Source organism: Pongo abelii, chromosome 13, assembly GCF_028885655.2.
Source record: "Pongo abelii isolate AG06213 chromosome 13, NHGRI_mPonAbe1-v2.0_pri, whole genome shotgun sequence".
NCBI classification, from domain to species: Eukaryota; Metazoa; Chordata; class Mammalia; order Primates; family Hominidae; genus Pongo; species Pongo abelii.
Genome location: NC_071998.2, coordinates 92580044 through 92593660, shown reverse-complemented (window position 1 = coordinate 92593660; position 13617 = coordinate 92580044). Strand labels below are relative to the sequence as shown.

General features: G+C 41.1%; 1 protein-coding gene and 1 long non-coding RNA gene across 7 annotated transcripts in view; one reads left to right on the top strand and one right to left on the bottom strand.

Moving 5' to 3' along the window:
* RNF20 (ring finger protein 20) overlaps positions 1-5069 on the bottom strand; it is a 31406-nt gene extending 26337 nt beyond the window's left edge. Inside the window, exons 1-3 of one of the 5 annotated variants that reach the window (XM_054520380.2) lie at positions 4927-4988; positions 4612-4755; positions 3364-3517 (exon numbers count right to left, since the gene is read on the bottom strand). In XM_054520380.2, coding sequence (XP_054376355.1) covers positions 3364-3517; positions 4612-4682 — 225 coding nt within the window. In that variant the 5' untranslated portion in view covers positions 4683-4755; positions 4927-4988. Of the gene's footprint in view, positions 1-3363; positions 3518-4568 lie in introns of all 5 variants that reach the window. The other 4 variants (XM_002820047.5, XM_054520379.2, XM_054520382.2 and 1 more) reach the window with 4 other exon arrangements.
* Positions 5070-5131: 62 nt separating this feature from the next.
* LOC129047960 (uncharacterized) lies at positions 5132-12990 on the top strand. 2 transcript variants are annotated; one of them, XR_008509897.2, is made up of 4 exons: positions 5132-5320; positions 7317-7531; positions 10236-10362; positions 11371-12990. It is a non-coding gene; the product is annotated as an uncharacterized LOC129047960 (long non-coding RNA). The 2 variants fall into 2 exon arrangements; XR_008509898.2 differs by having other exon boundaries at positions 5141-5320; positions 7317-7388.
* The last annotated feature ends 627 nt before the right edge of the window (positions 12991-13617 follow it).

Below are 13617 nucleotides of genomic sequence, written 5' to 3'. Positions count from 1 at the left end.
TCTCTCCAGCTCCTTCCCTAGGACAAGCCAGGGAGGGGTTGGTGGGAGGTGGGATGGGGGATATAACAAGCAAAGAACCAGCATGTGGAAAAATAGTCTTACTTTTCTACGGAATTAATGAAATCATTATTTTAAAGTAACAATTGTTTATTACACCACCAATTTTTGTTTCATTTTTCTCTTTTCCATTTTAATTAAAACATTCCTAATATGCCAAAGTAGTCAACAGTTTTCCCACTGTACCAGTTTATTAACACTATTAATAAACTATATCCTGAAGCTCTTCTCTGAACATTGCCTTTCCCTTCTTGCTCTAACTGAAACTTGGATGAGAAACTGTTTCCCTTCAGGCTTCTCCAGTGGTGGCTATTTCTCTTCCACACCCCTTGAAGCCAGAGAGGGATGAATATCCTCCTTATTTTCCATTGCCACTTCCAGGCCATTACCCCACCTTCCTCCCTAAAACCTCCTACCTCTGCAGCTCATGCCATTAGCCTATACCACCTGCCGCCATGCTCTGTTGAATTCATCTGTAAATGCCCATATCGTTTCCTCATATTTCTCAAAGACTTAGCACCTAGCTTATTATCACTCTCCAATACTTTTCCTGTCTTCATTCTTAATGATTTCAATATCCGTATAGACAACCTTTCCTGTACTTGAATCATCAAGTCATTGACCACCTCTTCACCAATGATCTTGTCTTCTACCTCCTTCAGCCACCAACTCCCACATTTAGTCTTACTTGTACCTACATGTCCTCTATAAGCTCAATTTCAAACACCTCATTCTTCACAACTACCACTATTTTTCCAGCTCACTCTCTCCAGTTTCCTTACTCCAAAAATTCTTTAACCTCTCCAGGATCTACAATCCATTGGTCCTATACCTTTCACTTCTCTCACCTCCTTCTTTACTGAACTTAAATTCTATGATCAGTCATTATATAGTCATCTACTTTACAGCGATACTCCTTTATAAAGCATTGTCTCTACTCTCTTTTTCCTAATTCCTCTCCCCTCATATTCTCTTAAGCTCACTGAAAACAGGGTGCCATCCCCACTATTTCACCAACATAGGTGTTTTGGTATCTCCAATGAACTCTCTATTATTAAATATAACACCTCAGTCCTCCCTTTACTCCCTTTGTTCCAACTGAAATCTGAATGAGAACACATCAGCAGCACCTAATCAGCTCCTTCTTGAAATACTTTCTTCATTGAGCTTCTGGGAACCCATTCTCTCTTACTACCCTCTTATCTCATTGGTCCCTCTTTGTTTGTATCTTTGATTAGTCCTTTCTCATTCCTTGACATGAAAATATTGTAGTGCCCCAGCAGACCTCTTTATGCTTATTCATTAAAGGAGTCTGTAGTCTCACAGATGTAAACATGACTTACAAAATGACGATTCCCAAATGTACAGCTTTAGCCCAGACCTCTCTCCAGTATCCAGCTTATTAACTACCTATCCATTCAGAGGTCAAATAAATATCTCAAACTTATATGTCTCAAACCAAACCAAACTCAATTCATCCTCCATGACTCCCAAAAATCTGCTCCTCTCATACACTTCTCTAGCTCAATAAGTAAAAACTCCATTACTTTCAAAATCCTGGGATGATCCTCCCTCCTATCTTTCATGTGAGTTATCCAATCCATCAGCAGATCTTATCAATACTACCTCCACAGTGGTCGAAGCCACCATGATTTCTCACTAAGATTACTGCAAAGGCCTCCTATAGCAAAAACTCTGTGCTAAGTCCTGTCAGCCTGCCAGATTTCAGCACAGCTGTGGTGGACAGCTCCACTTACGCTGCCATTGTTCCCACTTCAAGCACACTTTGGAGACTCAGTTTTTCTGTCCCGCAATCACAGCTGGCTCATAACAGTAATCTCAAAATGCACAGGAGGGACTGCTTTCAATGGCAACCTTCAACCAACTGGAGCGGGGATCAGTGGATACATGCCTCAGATCCCCACCTTTGGAGAGATGCAGTTATAGCGAAAGAGAGTAAAAAGGAGAGAAGAAAAAAGTCTGCTAACTGGACTCTTGTTTATAATCCTTGCTCTTCTATAGTCTCCAAACACAAGTCAGAGCATGTTAGTCTCCTACTTAAGACTATCCAATAACTCCTCATTGCCTCTGGATAAAGTCCACACTGGGGTGTGTGCTATGTGCTTCCCATAAGTATGTGCTTATCCCTGTGAACAGCACATATCCCACTCTAAACAGTCTATTCCCTTGTCAGTGCTACCCTACAAACTAAAGTCTAGGGGCTGTCTTCAGTGTAAAGCACAGTGTCTGGCAAATAACAAATACCCAACAAATATTTATATATTGAGTGAATAAATGCCTTTGGAATGCATGATGCAAGGCAGTGCTAAGACAAAAATTACTTCCTGCCAGCAATATTAAGTACCAGAACCCCAAGCAGCCTCAGAAATTGCACTTCATCAACAACTCACTATGAATGTTCCCATTATCCTGACTCAAAAAAAAAAATAATCAGCCTCTCTAAAATAAACCTCAGCCTCAAAATCAAATTATAGATGTGGTTTTGCAAGCCATACAAATGTAAAGCATTTTAACATCACATCCCCATGTCTGATTTTCAAAAAAGCAAAATCTTGATGTAGATCAAAACCTGTAAACTTCTGACGTCTAACAGATATAAAACATTACTATGAGATTTTGGTATATAATACTCATTTTGTCAGCTCCATAAGAGCAAGGATAATATCTATGTTATGCACCATTATATTATCTAGCCCAATACTAGCTATGAATGGCTCACATTTATTGACTATTTACTATATTAAATGCAAAGTGTTAGCCCTTAACAGGGACTCTCATTTTATCTGCATAAAAATCTAATGTAGCAGGTACTCTAATTACATTTTACAGACAAGAAAACAGGCAAAGGAAGGGTAACACAAGGTCAGCCAGCTAGGAAGTGGTACAGCTCAGAGTCAACCCCAGGCAGTCTGGTCTCAGACTCTCACTCTTCACCATACTCTCCATGATTGCTAAACTGTGTCTTAGAATCTGGTACTGACTTTTTCAATGAATGAAAAATAAATGTATATCTTCCCACTGCTAAATACCTACAGTTAATGTTGTATCAGGCACCACATTCCCAGATTCTAGAAAGAATACAAGTACACCTTGAAAACAAAGAACTGTCAATCTACCTCTCCTCCAGAACTGACTACCACATCATTTTACCTACTTTCAGCCTGTATTGTTTCCCTCTTCTTTTCAAATAGCTTCCCCATACTCCAGAAAGCTTCCATGAATTTTTAGTTTCAAGTTGCAACTGACAGAAGAAAAGCACACTTTCATGGCACTGTTTCCTCATACCGTTGAAGAGACACCTCCTAGCTTAATTGTTTCCACTGTGGTCCCTGAATCTTCAACAGCTGCCTTCTTCTCAGGAGGCATGGAGGTGCCAGGTTCTCCAGCTGCTCTTTTATTGCCAATTCCTGACATTTTGGCAGAAGATGAAGCGGTTTTCCTGATAGAAAAAAAAAAAAAGGCAGAAACTGACATAATATATGTAAGGAAAGCAACAATAGAGTAAAACATAGAGTAAAAACTAGCAATTTTTCTGGCCAACCCTTTAACCTGGATCCATTAATTCCACAACTATCCCCATATTCCTCTTGGAGGAAAAAAAAAATTAAATCGTAGAGTAAAAGTCAAGGCAGGCTGGGCGCGATGGCTCATGCCTGTAATCTCAGCACTTTGGGAGGCCGAGGCGGGCGGATCACGAGGTCAGGAGATCGAGACCATCCTGGCTAACACGGCGAAACCTCATCTCTACTAAAAATACAAAAAATTAGCCAGGCGTGGTGGCGGGCGCCTGTAGTCCCAGCTACTCGGGAGGCTGAGGCAGGAGAATGGCGTGAACCCGGGAGGGGGAGCTTGCAGTGAGCGGAGATCGCGCCACTGCACTCCAGCCTGGGCGACAGAGCGAGACTCCGTCTCGAAAACAAAAAAGAAAAAAAAAAAAAAAGTCAAGGCTAAATTTACATGACTATAAATTTCTAAATAGGATGGTGATAAGAAATGAGACAATGGGCAAAGGGTGAAGAGACCAAAAATAAAGTTCTGGAATCTACCTTCCTGTAATGCCAAAATCAGAAAAGCGCAGTTTGATTATGCCAGAAGTTAATACTACAGTGTTGAAAGAATTACAGAGCTGAAAGAGATCTGTGAAATGCCTACTAAAGTCATTAATACTAGACAAGTCAGTTATCATCTCTGAGCCTCAGTTTCCTAGCCCAAGAATAAATAACCACAGTACATACTTCCTATGCTTATTATAAAATAAAATGGATGATATAATTATAGAAAGAATTTGGCACAATGCCGAACACAAAGCAAGCACTCAGAAACCCCAGCTCTTCCTTAACGTTTGCAGTGTTTTCCCTATTTCCAAACGCTCTCTCCACTGTTTTGTGCAACCCTACGTTAGTTAGACCTGGGTGCGAATCCCAATTCTGCCTCTCAGAGGCCGTGTTGCTTTGAAACAGTGAATTCGCCAAAAGCTTCAGCTTCCTCACCTGCACAGTATTAACGAATATATTTTTCGTCTGCCCTGCCTACCTCCCAGGGTGCTCAAAGGAGGCGTAATGGATCCTAAGCACTTTGGCTACTTCAGGAAACAACCCAGCCATCACCGAGACTAACAAGACTACTCTGCTTCCAATTCAAGCTCCAGAAGAGGAGTATCGCTGGCAACAACCTCGTCTGGAGAGAGAAGAGACAGAAGTAGAACAAGGCTGCAATCCAACTCGCGAAAAGACCTCAGCCTCAGCGTGGATAATTGCAGGCCCAGGAGACTGACGGCTCCCAGAACTGGAGAGGGTGGAGACTCCTGAGGCCCGGCACAAACCTGTTGGGCCCTAAGCGTAATCTAACCTAAGTTCCTTGAACTGGCGCCGCGCAGGAACAGAATTCGCAGCAGTTACTCACCAAGGCCCGTGCAGCGATTCCAGCTTTCACCCTTGACCCGCGGCGGGGACTGGGCAGAACTTCCGGGAGGCGGGGCCACGAAGAGGAAAAAGGGAAAGAAAAAAGGAAGTCGCTTCAACCCAGCCCATAGGACTATGAGACCCCGCCGGGCGGAAGTGACGTACGGAGAGGGCACGAGAAGCTTGATCAAGCGCCGCCTCTCTAGCAACCCTGGGCAAGCGCGGGACCCTTTCCTGGCTACGACCTCCAAGAGCACCTGGGCCTCGCTGATGCCCGACGGAGAGCCCTTGGCTTTTGTTGACTTGTTGACCTTTGCCACTGCGATCTGGTTTTTCTGCGGGTATAAAGTTCTTCATTCTGTTGCTTGTCATTGGGGTTAGCATCACTCGTTCAGACGGCCGATTGGCTGATGGTCCCGTCAATCTCCGGGGAAATGACTAGCCTCAGACACCTCAGAAAATTGTTCGTTGGGGCCCCTTCGTGCTGAAATGAAGAGTTCTGGAGAGAATATGAGGGATTTGAGGAATTTCAGATGTTGGGGATTTTTCCCCCGCACAAGGAACGGTATTCTGCCCTGTCTACACATTAGAATCACTTGGCCTGGACAAAAGCTTTTTTAAAAAAGCGTTCCCCTCATCTTCTCCCCCCAAAACCCCACATTTCCACCCGCTAGATTCTAATGCGTAAACAGGATTGACAACTACTGCTCTTGTGCTTTTTTGGGAACAAGAAATTGTCCAGGGAAAAGATAAACGTCAATTAGTCTCTGATCTCAGTACTAATCTATTTTAAGCTAATTAAGCATTGATTTTTTTTTAAGTTTATGACAAACTGCTATTTTCCATTCAGTTAAACTAAATGGGTTTTAATGATAGGACGGTAATTAATCTAACCTATTAATGAAAAGCTGTGTGTCTCGCAGAACTATGATAAACTACCTAATGACGTCAGCTAAGGATCTAGAAATGGAAGAATGATCGCTATATCTTTTTTAAAAAATAGAATTTAGGCATCTTGGGGAAAAAAGAACCTAATCTACACTGGATTTCTGTTAGTGTGAAGACTTTTGTCCCTGTACCTGCTAGGGCTTACCTGTAAATGAAGTAAGATGGTCAACACCAGGAAAACAAGTGTTCCTGGTGCCTGGCAGTAGAACACCTTGACTATCTTGGAAAGAATTAACTGGCCCCAAGTGGACTTCACATCTCATTCCGTGAAGTGGGAGCCTGAGAGCATGTGAGTGGGGACACACCTGCCGAAAAGCATTGTATGAGACAATGACACTCATTCTCTCATCTTCTTTGGTTCCTCTACTCTTAGCAAGCCTTTCATTCATAGAACTACTGAATGGCAAGTAATGATTTCTCTAGCCCAGAGCTTGTAAACTAGAGGTTCACAGACTGCATTTAGCCAACAGTTATGCTTTGTTTATTTTAGATAGTATTGGCTGTCCTGCGTGGTTAAAAACAAGAACAAAAATGAACTTAGTTGCCAACATTTAAAATATGGCTATTTTACATACAAATCCAAATTATCAGTTTCTCTAGAAAATGTTGATGATCTTGCAACAGAAGGGTTATATTTTTGCATGGTCACATTGCTTAGAGCAGAGTAGTGGCTTCTTTTTTTTTTTTTTTTTCTTTTTTTCGAGACAGAGTCTTACTCTGTCGCCAAGGCTGGAGTGCAGTGGCACAATCTCGGCTCACTGCAAACTCCACCTCACAGGTTCAAGCGATTCCCATGCCTCAGCCTCCCAAGTGGCTGGGATTACAGGCACACGCCAACACACCTGGCTAATTTTTGTATTTTTAGTAGAGATGGGGTTTCACCATGTTGGCCAGGCTGGTCTCAAACTCCTGACCTCGGGCGATCCACCCACCTCACCCTCTCAAAGTGCTGAGATTACAGGCCTGAGCCACCGCGCTCGGCGTGGCTCTCTTTTATTAATGGATCATGTATTCTTGTTTACCATAATCCCCACTATTCTTTACTGGTTCCTTAGCACTAGTGTAGTTTAATTTGAGTATCATCACTTGTGTGTTATATTGTGATAAATCAATTGCTGGTACTAGGTAAGTGTCTGGTGGACATTATTGGTGATCTACCCAACATCCATTCCCCTTCCCTCACCTTAGCAGAACCAGGATTTTTTTCATGTATTCATATAGCACTTTGATTCCATAAGTCTTAGGGAAAACTGATTTCACCCCAATCTCCAAGGATGGTCTTAAATACTAAATTCCATTTCCCAAGCCGAAGTCCTAGTCAGCAATTGACAGTTTAATCAGGGTGAATTTCTTTGAATACTAGAACTGAAGCAGTTTTTTATCTTCCAGATCTTTTGTGTGAGGCTGAAACTGTTGGAGGCTTCCTGATACCATTCTTGAGAATGGAGCGACCACATAGGGGTGAGCAGAACCAAGAGAATCTCAGGGAAATGGAGCCACATCAACTGAGTTAGGTCACCCCTAACTTCAACCCACACTTAAGAGTGTTAGAGAAGATTCTACGAAAAGAGCAGACTTTTCTAGTACCTTTCAATTCTCACCATGTAGGTAACCATATTCTCTAGCAACTGGGATATATGTCTTTCTCAAAAGTTCCAATTATCTAACACCTTCACAGGTGTCACAGCTCTCTAGAAAATAAAATCAACTCTGTGTGTGTGTGTGTGTGTGTGTGTGTGTGTGTGTGTGTGTGTGTGTGTGTGTGTGTGTGTGTAGAAAGAAATTTGAGAAAGAGAGAGAGAGACATTTTAAGGAATTGGCTCACAAGATTGTGCTGGCTGGAAAAACCAAAATCTACAAGTCAGGTTTGCAACCTGGAGCCCCAGAAAAGATTTGCAGTTTAAGTCTAAAGGCAGTCTGCTGGCAGAATTCCTTCTTGCTCAGGGGAGGTTAGTCTTTGTTCTATTAAGGCTCTCAACTGATTGGATGAGGACTACCTACATTTTGGAGGGTAATCTGCTTTAGTCTACCAATTTAGATATTAATCTCACCCAAAAAAAAAAAAAACACCTTCACAGAATCATTCAGAATAATGTTTCACCAACTATTTGGGCACCGTGGCCGAGCAAAGTTGACACATAAAATTAACCATCATACTAGGTAACCATATTCTGCAGCTACTGGTGAGATCTGTCTTTTCTGAGCACCTCAGTCAGCCATCTGACGTCTTCACAGTAGCCTGTCTCACTCTAGCGAATTGGGAAAATAGAATAGATGAAGAGGATTATAGCAGAGATCTCTCTCATTGAACACATTACCCATTCATTTCTGACCAGCCACCTTCTGTTCACCATCTTAATCAAGAGAAAAAGGGACATCCCTGGAAAAATAAGTTTTTCTCCCACTTATGAATGGGAAAACAGCATGAGCAATGATAAAAAGAATACTTAATATTTTATTTCACTTTTAAAGTCTCATTGCTTATATCAAAAGCATAATTTAAGCAAAAAGTAATCTTTTTTAAAAGGAGAAAACAGACTCAGGTTTTAAGTGATTTTTTTTTTCAAATGACTTAATGAGTATTTGTTGAAGGACCCAAGTCATTTGACTTCCAGCCGGTCTTCATTAACTACCCAATTCTGCCACAAGGTGGCATAAGGTGACACGCCTCCTTACCCAGTTCCCCTTCTAAAGCTTTGGTTGCAGAGTACTGTGCATCAGTCATGTCCTGTCTTCACCTTAACTCTTAGAAACCTGGACAGCTACTGAGGGTAGGCTTAATGCTCTCAAAATGGACAAAATTAAGATATTTTGGATTTTTGTTTATTGTTTTTTTCTATACTCCTTAACAAAAGTTTTGTTCTAAGATTGTTGTATCTCCATGCATTCCATTATTCCATGAACTCTGGATTGGGTTGTGTGCCAGACATAATTCAGGAACTCCCTTATTTTAAACAAGTTGTATTTTACTTAGCATGATATCACTTGTTAAACAGAAACATTTAGATACCATAGCGCTTGCTCTAGACTTGCTGAATCAGAATTTCCAGGGGAAAGCTCTCTGAAAATGCAAGTTCTTACTTTTGTAATTATGCTTCCCATCTGGGCACATTTAAGGAACACTGCTCTAGGTAATGATGTCCAGGTCCACCTGAGAGTGTCCTACAAAAACGAGCCCCCTCCTCTTGTCCTCAGCTTTCCCTTCTCCTACCATTCACTCCTGCCACACCTTTCTCCTTCATTTCCATACCCCTGCCTCCTTCTCCCCAGATCACCTGGCCCACTATACTACATCATACTCAGCCCTCTTACTTTGTTATTTCTGGAGACCAGGGAGGTGGCTTACTCAGGGGAGCTAGAGCCAGGTCTCTCTTTTTTAAAGAGTGAGGACAAGGTGTCCTAACAGTCTATGGAAACATGAGAGCTAATTGGTAGTCACAAATTGTCAGAGGAGCCCCATTTAGTTTAATGCTCTCTTAAAAAGCTGAGAGAAGGCCGGGCACGGTGGCTCATGCCTGTAATCCTAGCACTTTGGGCGGCCAAGGCGGGTGGATCACCTGACGTCAGGAGTTCAAGAACAGCCTGGCCAACATAGTGAAACCCCGTCCCTACTAAAAATACAAAATTAGCCGGGCATGGTAGTGGTCACCTGTAATTCCAGCTACTCGGGAGGCTGGGGCAGGAGAATCACTTGAACCCACGAGGCGGAGGTTACAGTGAGTCGAGATCGCACCGTTGCACTCCAGCCTGGGCAAAAAGAGTGAAACTCTGTCTCAAGAAAAAAAAAAAAAAATGCTGAGAGACACCATGCAGCTATAAAAAAGAATGACATCATGTCATTTGCAGAGACATGGATGCAGCTGGAGGCCATTATCCTTAGCAAACTAACACAGGAACAGAAAACCGCACATTCTCACTTATAAGTAGGAGCTAAATGATGAGAACACATGGACACGGAGAGAGGACCAACACAAGCCAGGGCCCAGTGAAGGGTGGGAGGAGGGAGAGGATCAGGAAAAATGACTGAGTACTAAGCTTAATATCTGGATGATCAAATCATCTGTACAACAAACCCCCATGACAAATTTACCTATGTAACAAACTGCACATGTGCCTCTGAACTTAAAAAAAAAAAAAAACTAAGAGGTATCTATGTTACAGTCATATAATTGGTCTCTTATGTCCTTATGCCCAGCCATGTGACAGTCTATGTTTGGGTGTCTAACATTTTTATCATTTGTATTTCTATGATGCTTTTGTGTTTGGAAAGCAGAAGCCAGGTTGTCTTTGTAAATTTTCACTGGGTAGGTCTACTCTTCCATATTACTGTTACTGTGCAACTAGAAACCCACCTGGCCTTGGAGGAGAAAGAACAGCATCACTGAAATGCTTGCGTCAGGCATTGGGGATGGGGATACAGCATGCAATTACAAAGGTAAGATTCGGAATTTCCATTTCCAGAAGCATGGCATGACCATCTTTCAGAAAGCAAGCTGAGGACTAAAACTGGGTTTCAGCTGAGGGCATTTGTCAAACTAGGTAAAGGAGAATTTAGGTTTTCATGGCCTTGGTAGGCAAGCAGAACAGGAGACAAAGCCCAGGGACTATTATGATTGGGTGCATATTAGAGACCCCTCCCCGTACAAGCAAGGCAGAAACAACTACTTCCAACTGAAAGAAAATTGCCTGTCTCAAACTTTGGTATAAATACTTTTGCTGACTGGTACAGAATTCTAGAAGGCACTTAAAAAGAATTTCCAGAAATGTGGAAAAATAGAAGAAAGGCCCAAAGAGGCCATGGGCAGTGCCTATGATCTCATTTTTATTTTTAAAAGTTAAAAAATGCAATAAGTCTTATCCTGACCCTGGGTAATTGTGCTTATTTAGTACAAATCTGAGTACAGATTTTGGGGCAACAGTACCTAATTAGGCATACCCAGGCACACCCTAACTTACCCTTGGAGCTTACAGGAGTTCCAAGAAAATCCACATGGATAGAGATTGAGCATCTTTCCCAATGGGCAGTCAAGATGATGAGATGGATCTCTAAATTCCAAAGAATCTATGTCATGCTGTATACACACAGCGAGGAGGGCCTTAATATTAGCAAAACAACATCAAGTGTCACATTAAATAAATGTTGTTAACTTTAAGCTTATTTGGCTCTGTAGCCTTGTTTATATTTAATTTGTAAGCATATTTTTGTTTGTAAGCTGTATAAGCATAAGGCATGCATACCAAGTTTATATTTATACATTTTAACATTGCAATTAAAATATTTTAAGTAAACATTAAATGGCCCCTGAGAAAATTGTTTTCCTTTGAAAGAGGGGTCTGTATATTACTTAAGTTTGTAAAACATTTATTACTTAATTGTGTATCTACTGTCTTGTGTGGCTCATAATTATGTCTAGTCTTTTCATTTTCTTTTAAATTATTCTAGGAACAATAAGGGAGAATTGATATAAATATAACTGATATAGTATATCAGTTTAAACATGTATTGACTCCAATAACTACATGTATTAAGATACGAATTTCTGGTGCCCTAAGGCATGTGGCCAAATTCAGTTAAAAGGAGGTCTTACAGCAGTAGTATACGGCCAGGAATCCACGAATGTTCGGAATCTTGCCTCATCAGCACCCCTTTCCTGCCTCAGAAGAAAGAATAAGGCTGATTACATTGATGACTAATGCAGTTACCTAGAGAGTTATGAATTCAACCAGAATCTCAGCGCTTGTAAAGCCCTTCCAGGTGGGGCTGCCATCCTCGTCAACCCTGTGATACTTGTAGCACTCAGCCAACTCTCTCTTCTCACTGTCACAACTTCAGGAAACACTTTGATCTTAAATATGCACATGCCGATATATAGTGAATTCAAGCTTCATCTTTATTGCAGGATGACAGTAGTATCTCGTCCCAAAGGCATTTATAAAACAGGAGACACATGAGTTAATTTGGAAGAGGTGGAAGGAAGTTCAGGATTTCCTGACATCCCTTCCCTGTTCTTCCTCCCAAGCATAGTTCTGGTTGGTATCATTTACTTTGGAAAAATGGAATAAGTCATTATGCTTCACTTATTGAACTAAAACTTGAAATTACAATTTATGCACAACCCTAGAAGCTGGATTCATTTGCAACATGCACTTGAATAAGGTTTTAAGAGTAACTGGGGCCAGGCGCAGTGACTCATGCCTGTAATTCCAGGACTTGGGAAGGTCAAGGTGGGTGGATCACCTGAGGTCAGGAGTTCAAGACCAGCCTGGCCAACATGGTGAAACCCCATCTCTACTAAATATACAAAATTAGCCAGGCATGGTGGTGCACACCTGTAGTCTCAGCTACTTGGGAGGCGGAGGCAGGAGAATCACTTGAACCCAGGAGGCAGAGGTTGCAGTGATCCAAGATCACGCCACTGCTCTCCAGCCTGGGCGAGAGAGTCAGACGCCATCCCAAAAATAAATAATAAAAATAAATTTTAAAAAATAAAAGTACTGGATGCCAGGGTAATAGGGATTTCAAAAGAATAGAGAGAAAGATACTTTTAATGGACTATGTCCAAACCATGCAGCAAATTTTGACATTACATTGACATTTCAAATATTCAGTTAACCTTGAAGACTATTCCCTTTCTCTTTTTCTTATTTGTGCTTGCTTTTATTAATAATCTAATAATTATGTGGGTAGCCACTTACAACAGATTGATGGCCAAGCCTAATTAGATGAGTGTGTTTGAAATGTGATCTTAACATTTAGAAGAACAGCAAGGAGATGTGTTTTTTCAACCTGTTAAATGCTAAAATATGTGAAGTACTGAACATCTTGTTTTGTATTTTTTTCTTCTTATGAAAACTGTCCTTTTATAAATAAATGTCAGTTTGTACCAAAAGCCTAAAATATGTCATACCCAATGATTCAGCTATTCCAGGTTTGATTATATGCTTGAAAAAAATAGAATCACATACTTGTTTAAATATGACTGTACAAAAATGTTTAACATAGCATTATTTATTGCTTAAAATTTTTAGAATCAATTTAAATAAATCATGAAATGTCCTTGAATATAGAATTCTATGTAGCCATTAAAGTTGTGATATAGATTTGTATTTCTTAACATTGAAATATAAAAATATGTTGTTGAATGGGATAAGTAGGTTTCAGGAATATATGCATAACATTTATTTTCTCTCTCTCTCTTTGTTTTTTTGAGACACTCTGTTGCCGAGGCTGGAGTGCAGTGGCGCAATCTTGGCTCACTGCAAGCTCTGCCTCTCAGGTTCAAGTGATTCTCTCTGCCTCAGCTTCCTGAGTAGCTGAGATTACAGGCACCTGCCACCACACCCGGCTAATTTTTGTATTTTTAGTAGAGACGGAGTTTCGCCATGTTGGCCAGGCTGGTCTCGAACTCCCGACATCAGGCAATCTGCCCACCTCAGCCTCCCCAAGTGCTGGGATTACAGGCATGAGCCACTGCGCCCACCAACATTTATTTTCATAAGAAATAAAAAACATTTAAAACCAATATATTACCAATTTTAGATGTACACAAATTGTCTCCAGTTGTAATCTCTGCTTCCTCATCTCCTATTCACTCTATTCTCCAAATGAAATATTTCATCAGCTATTTACATGTAAATAAATATGAAGGGGGTTTAATATGTAAACTAAATAGCAAGCACAAACCTAGCT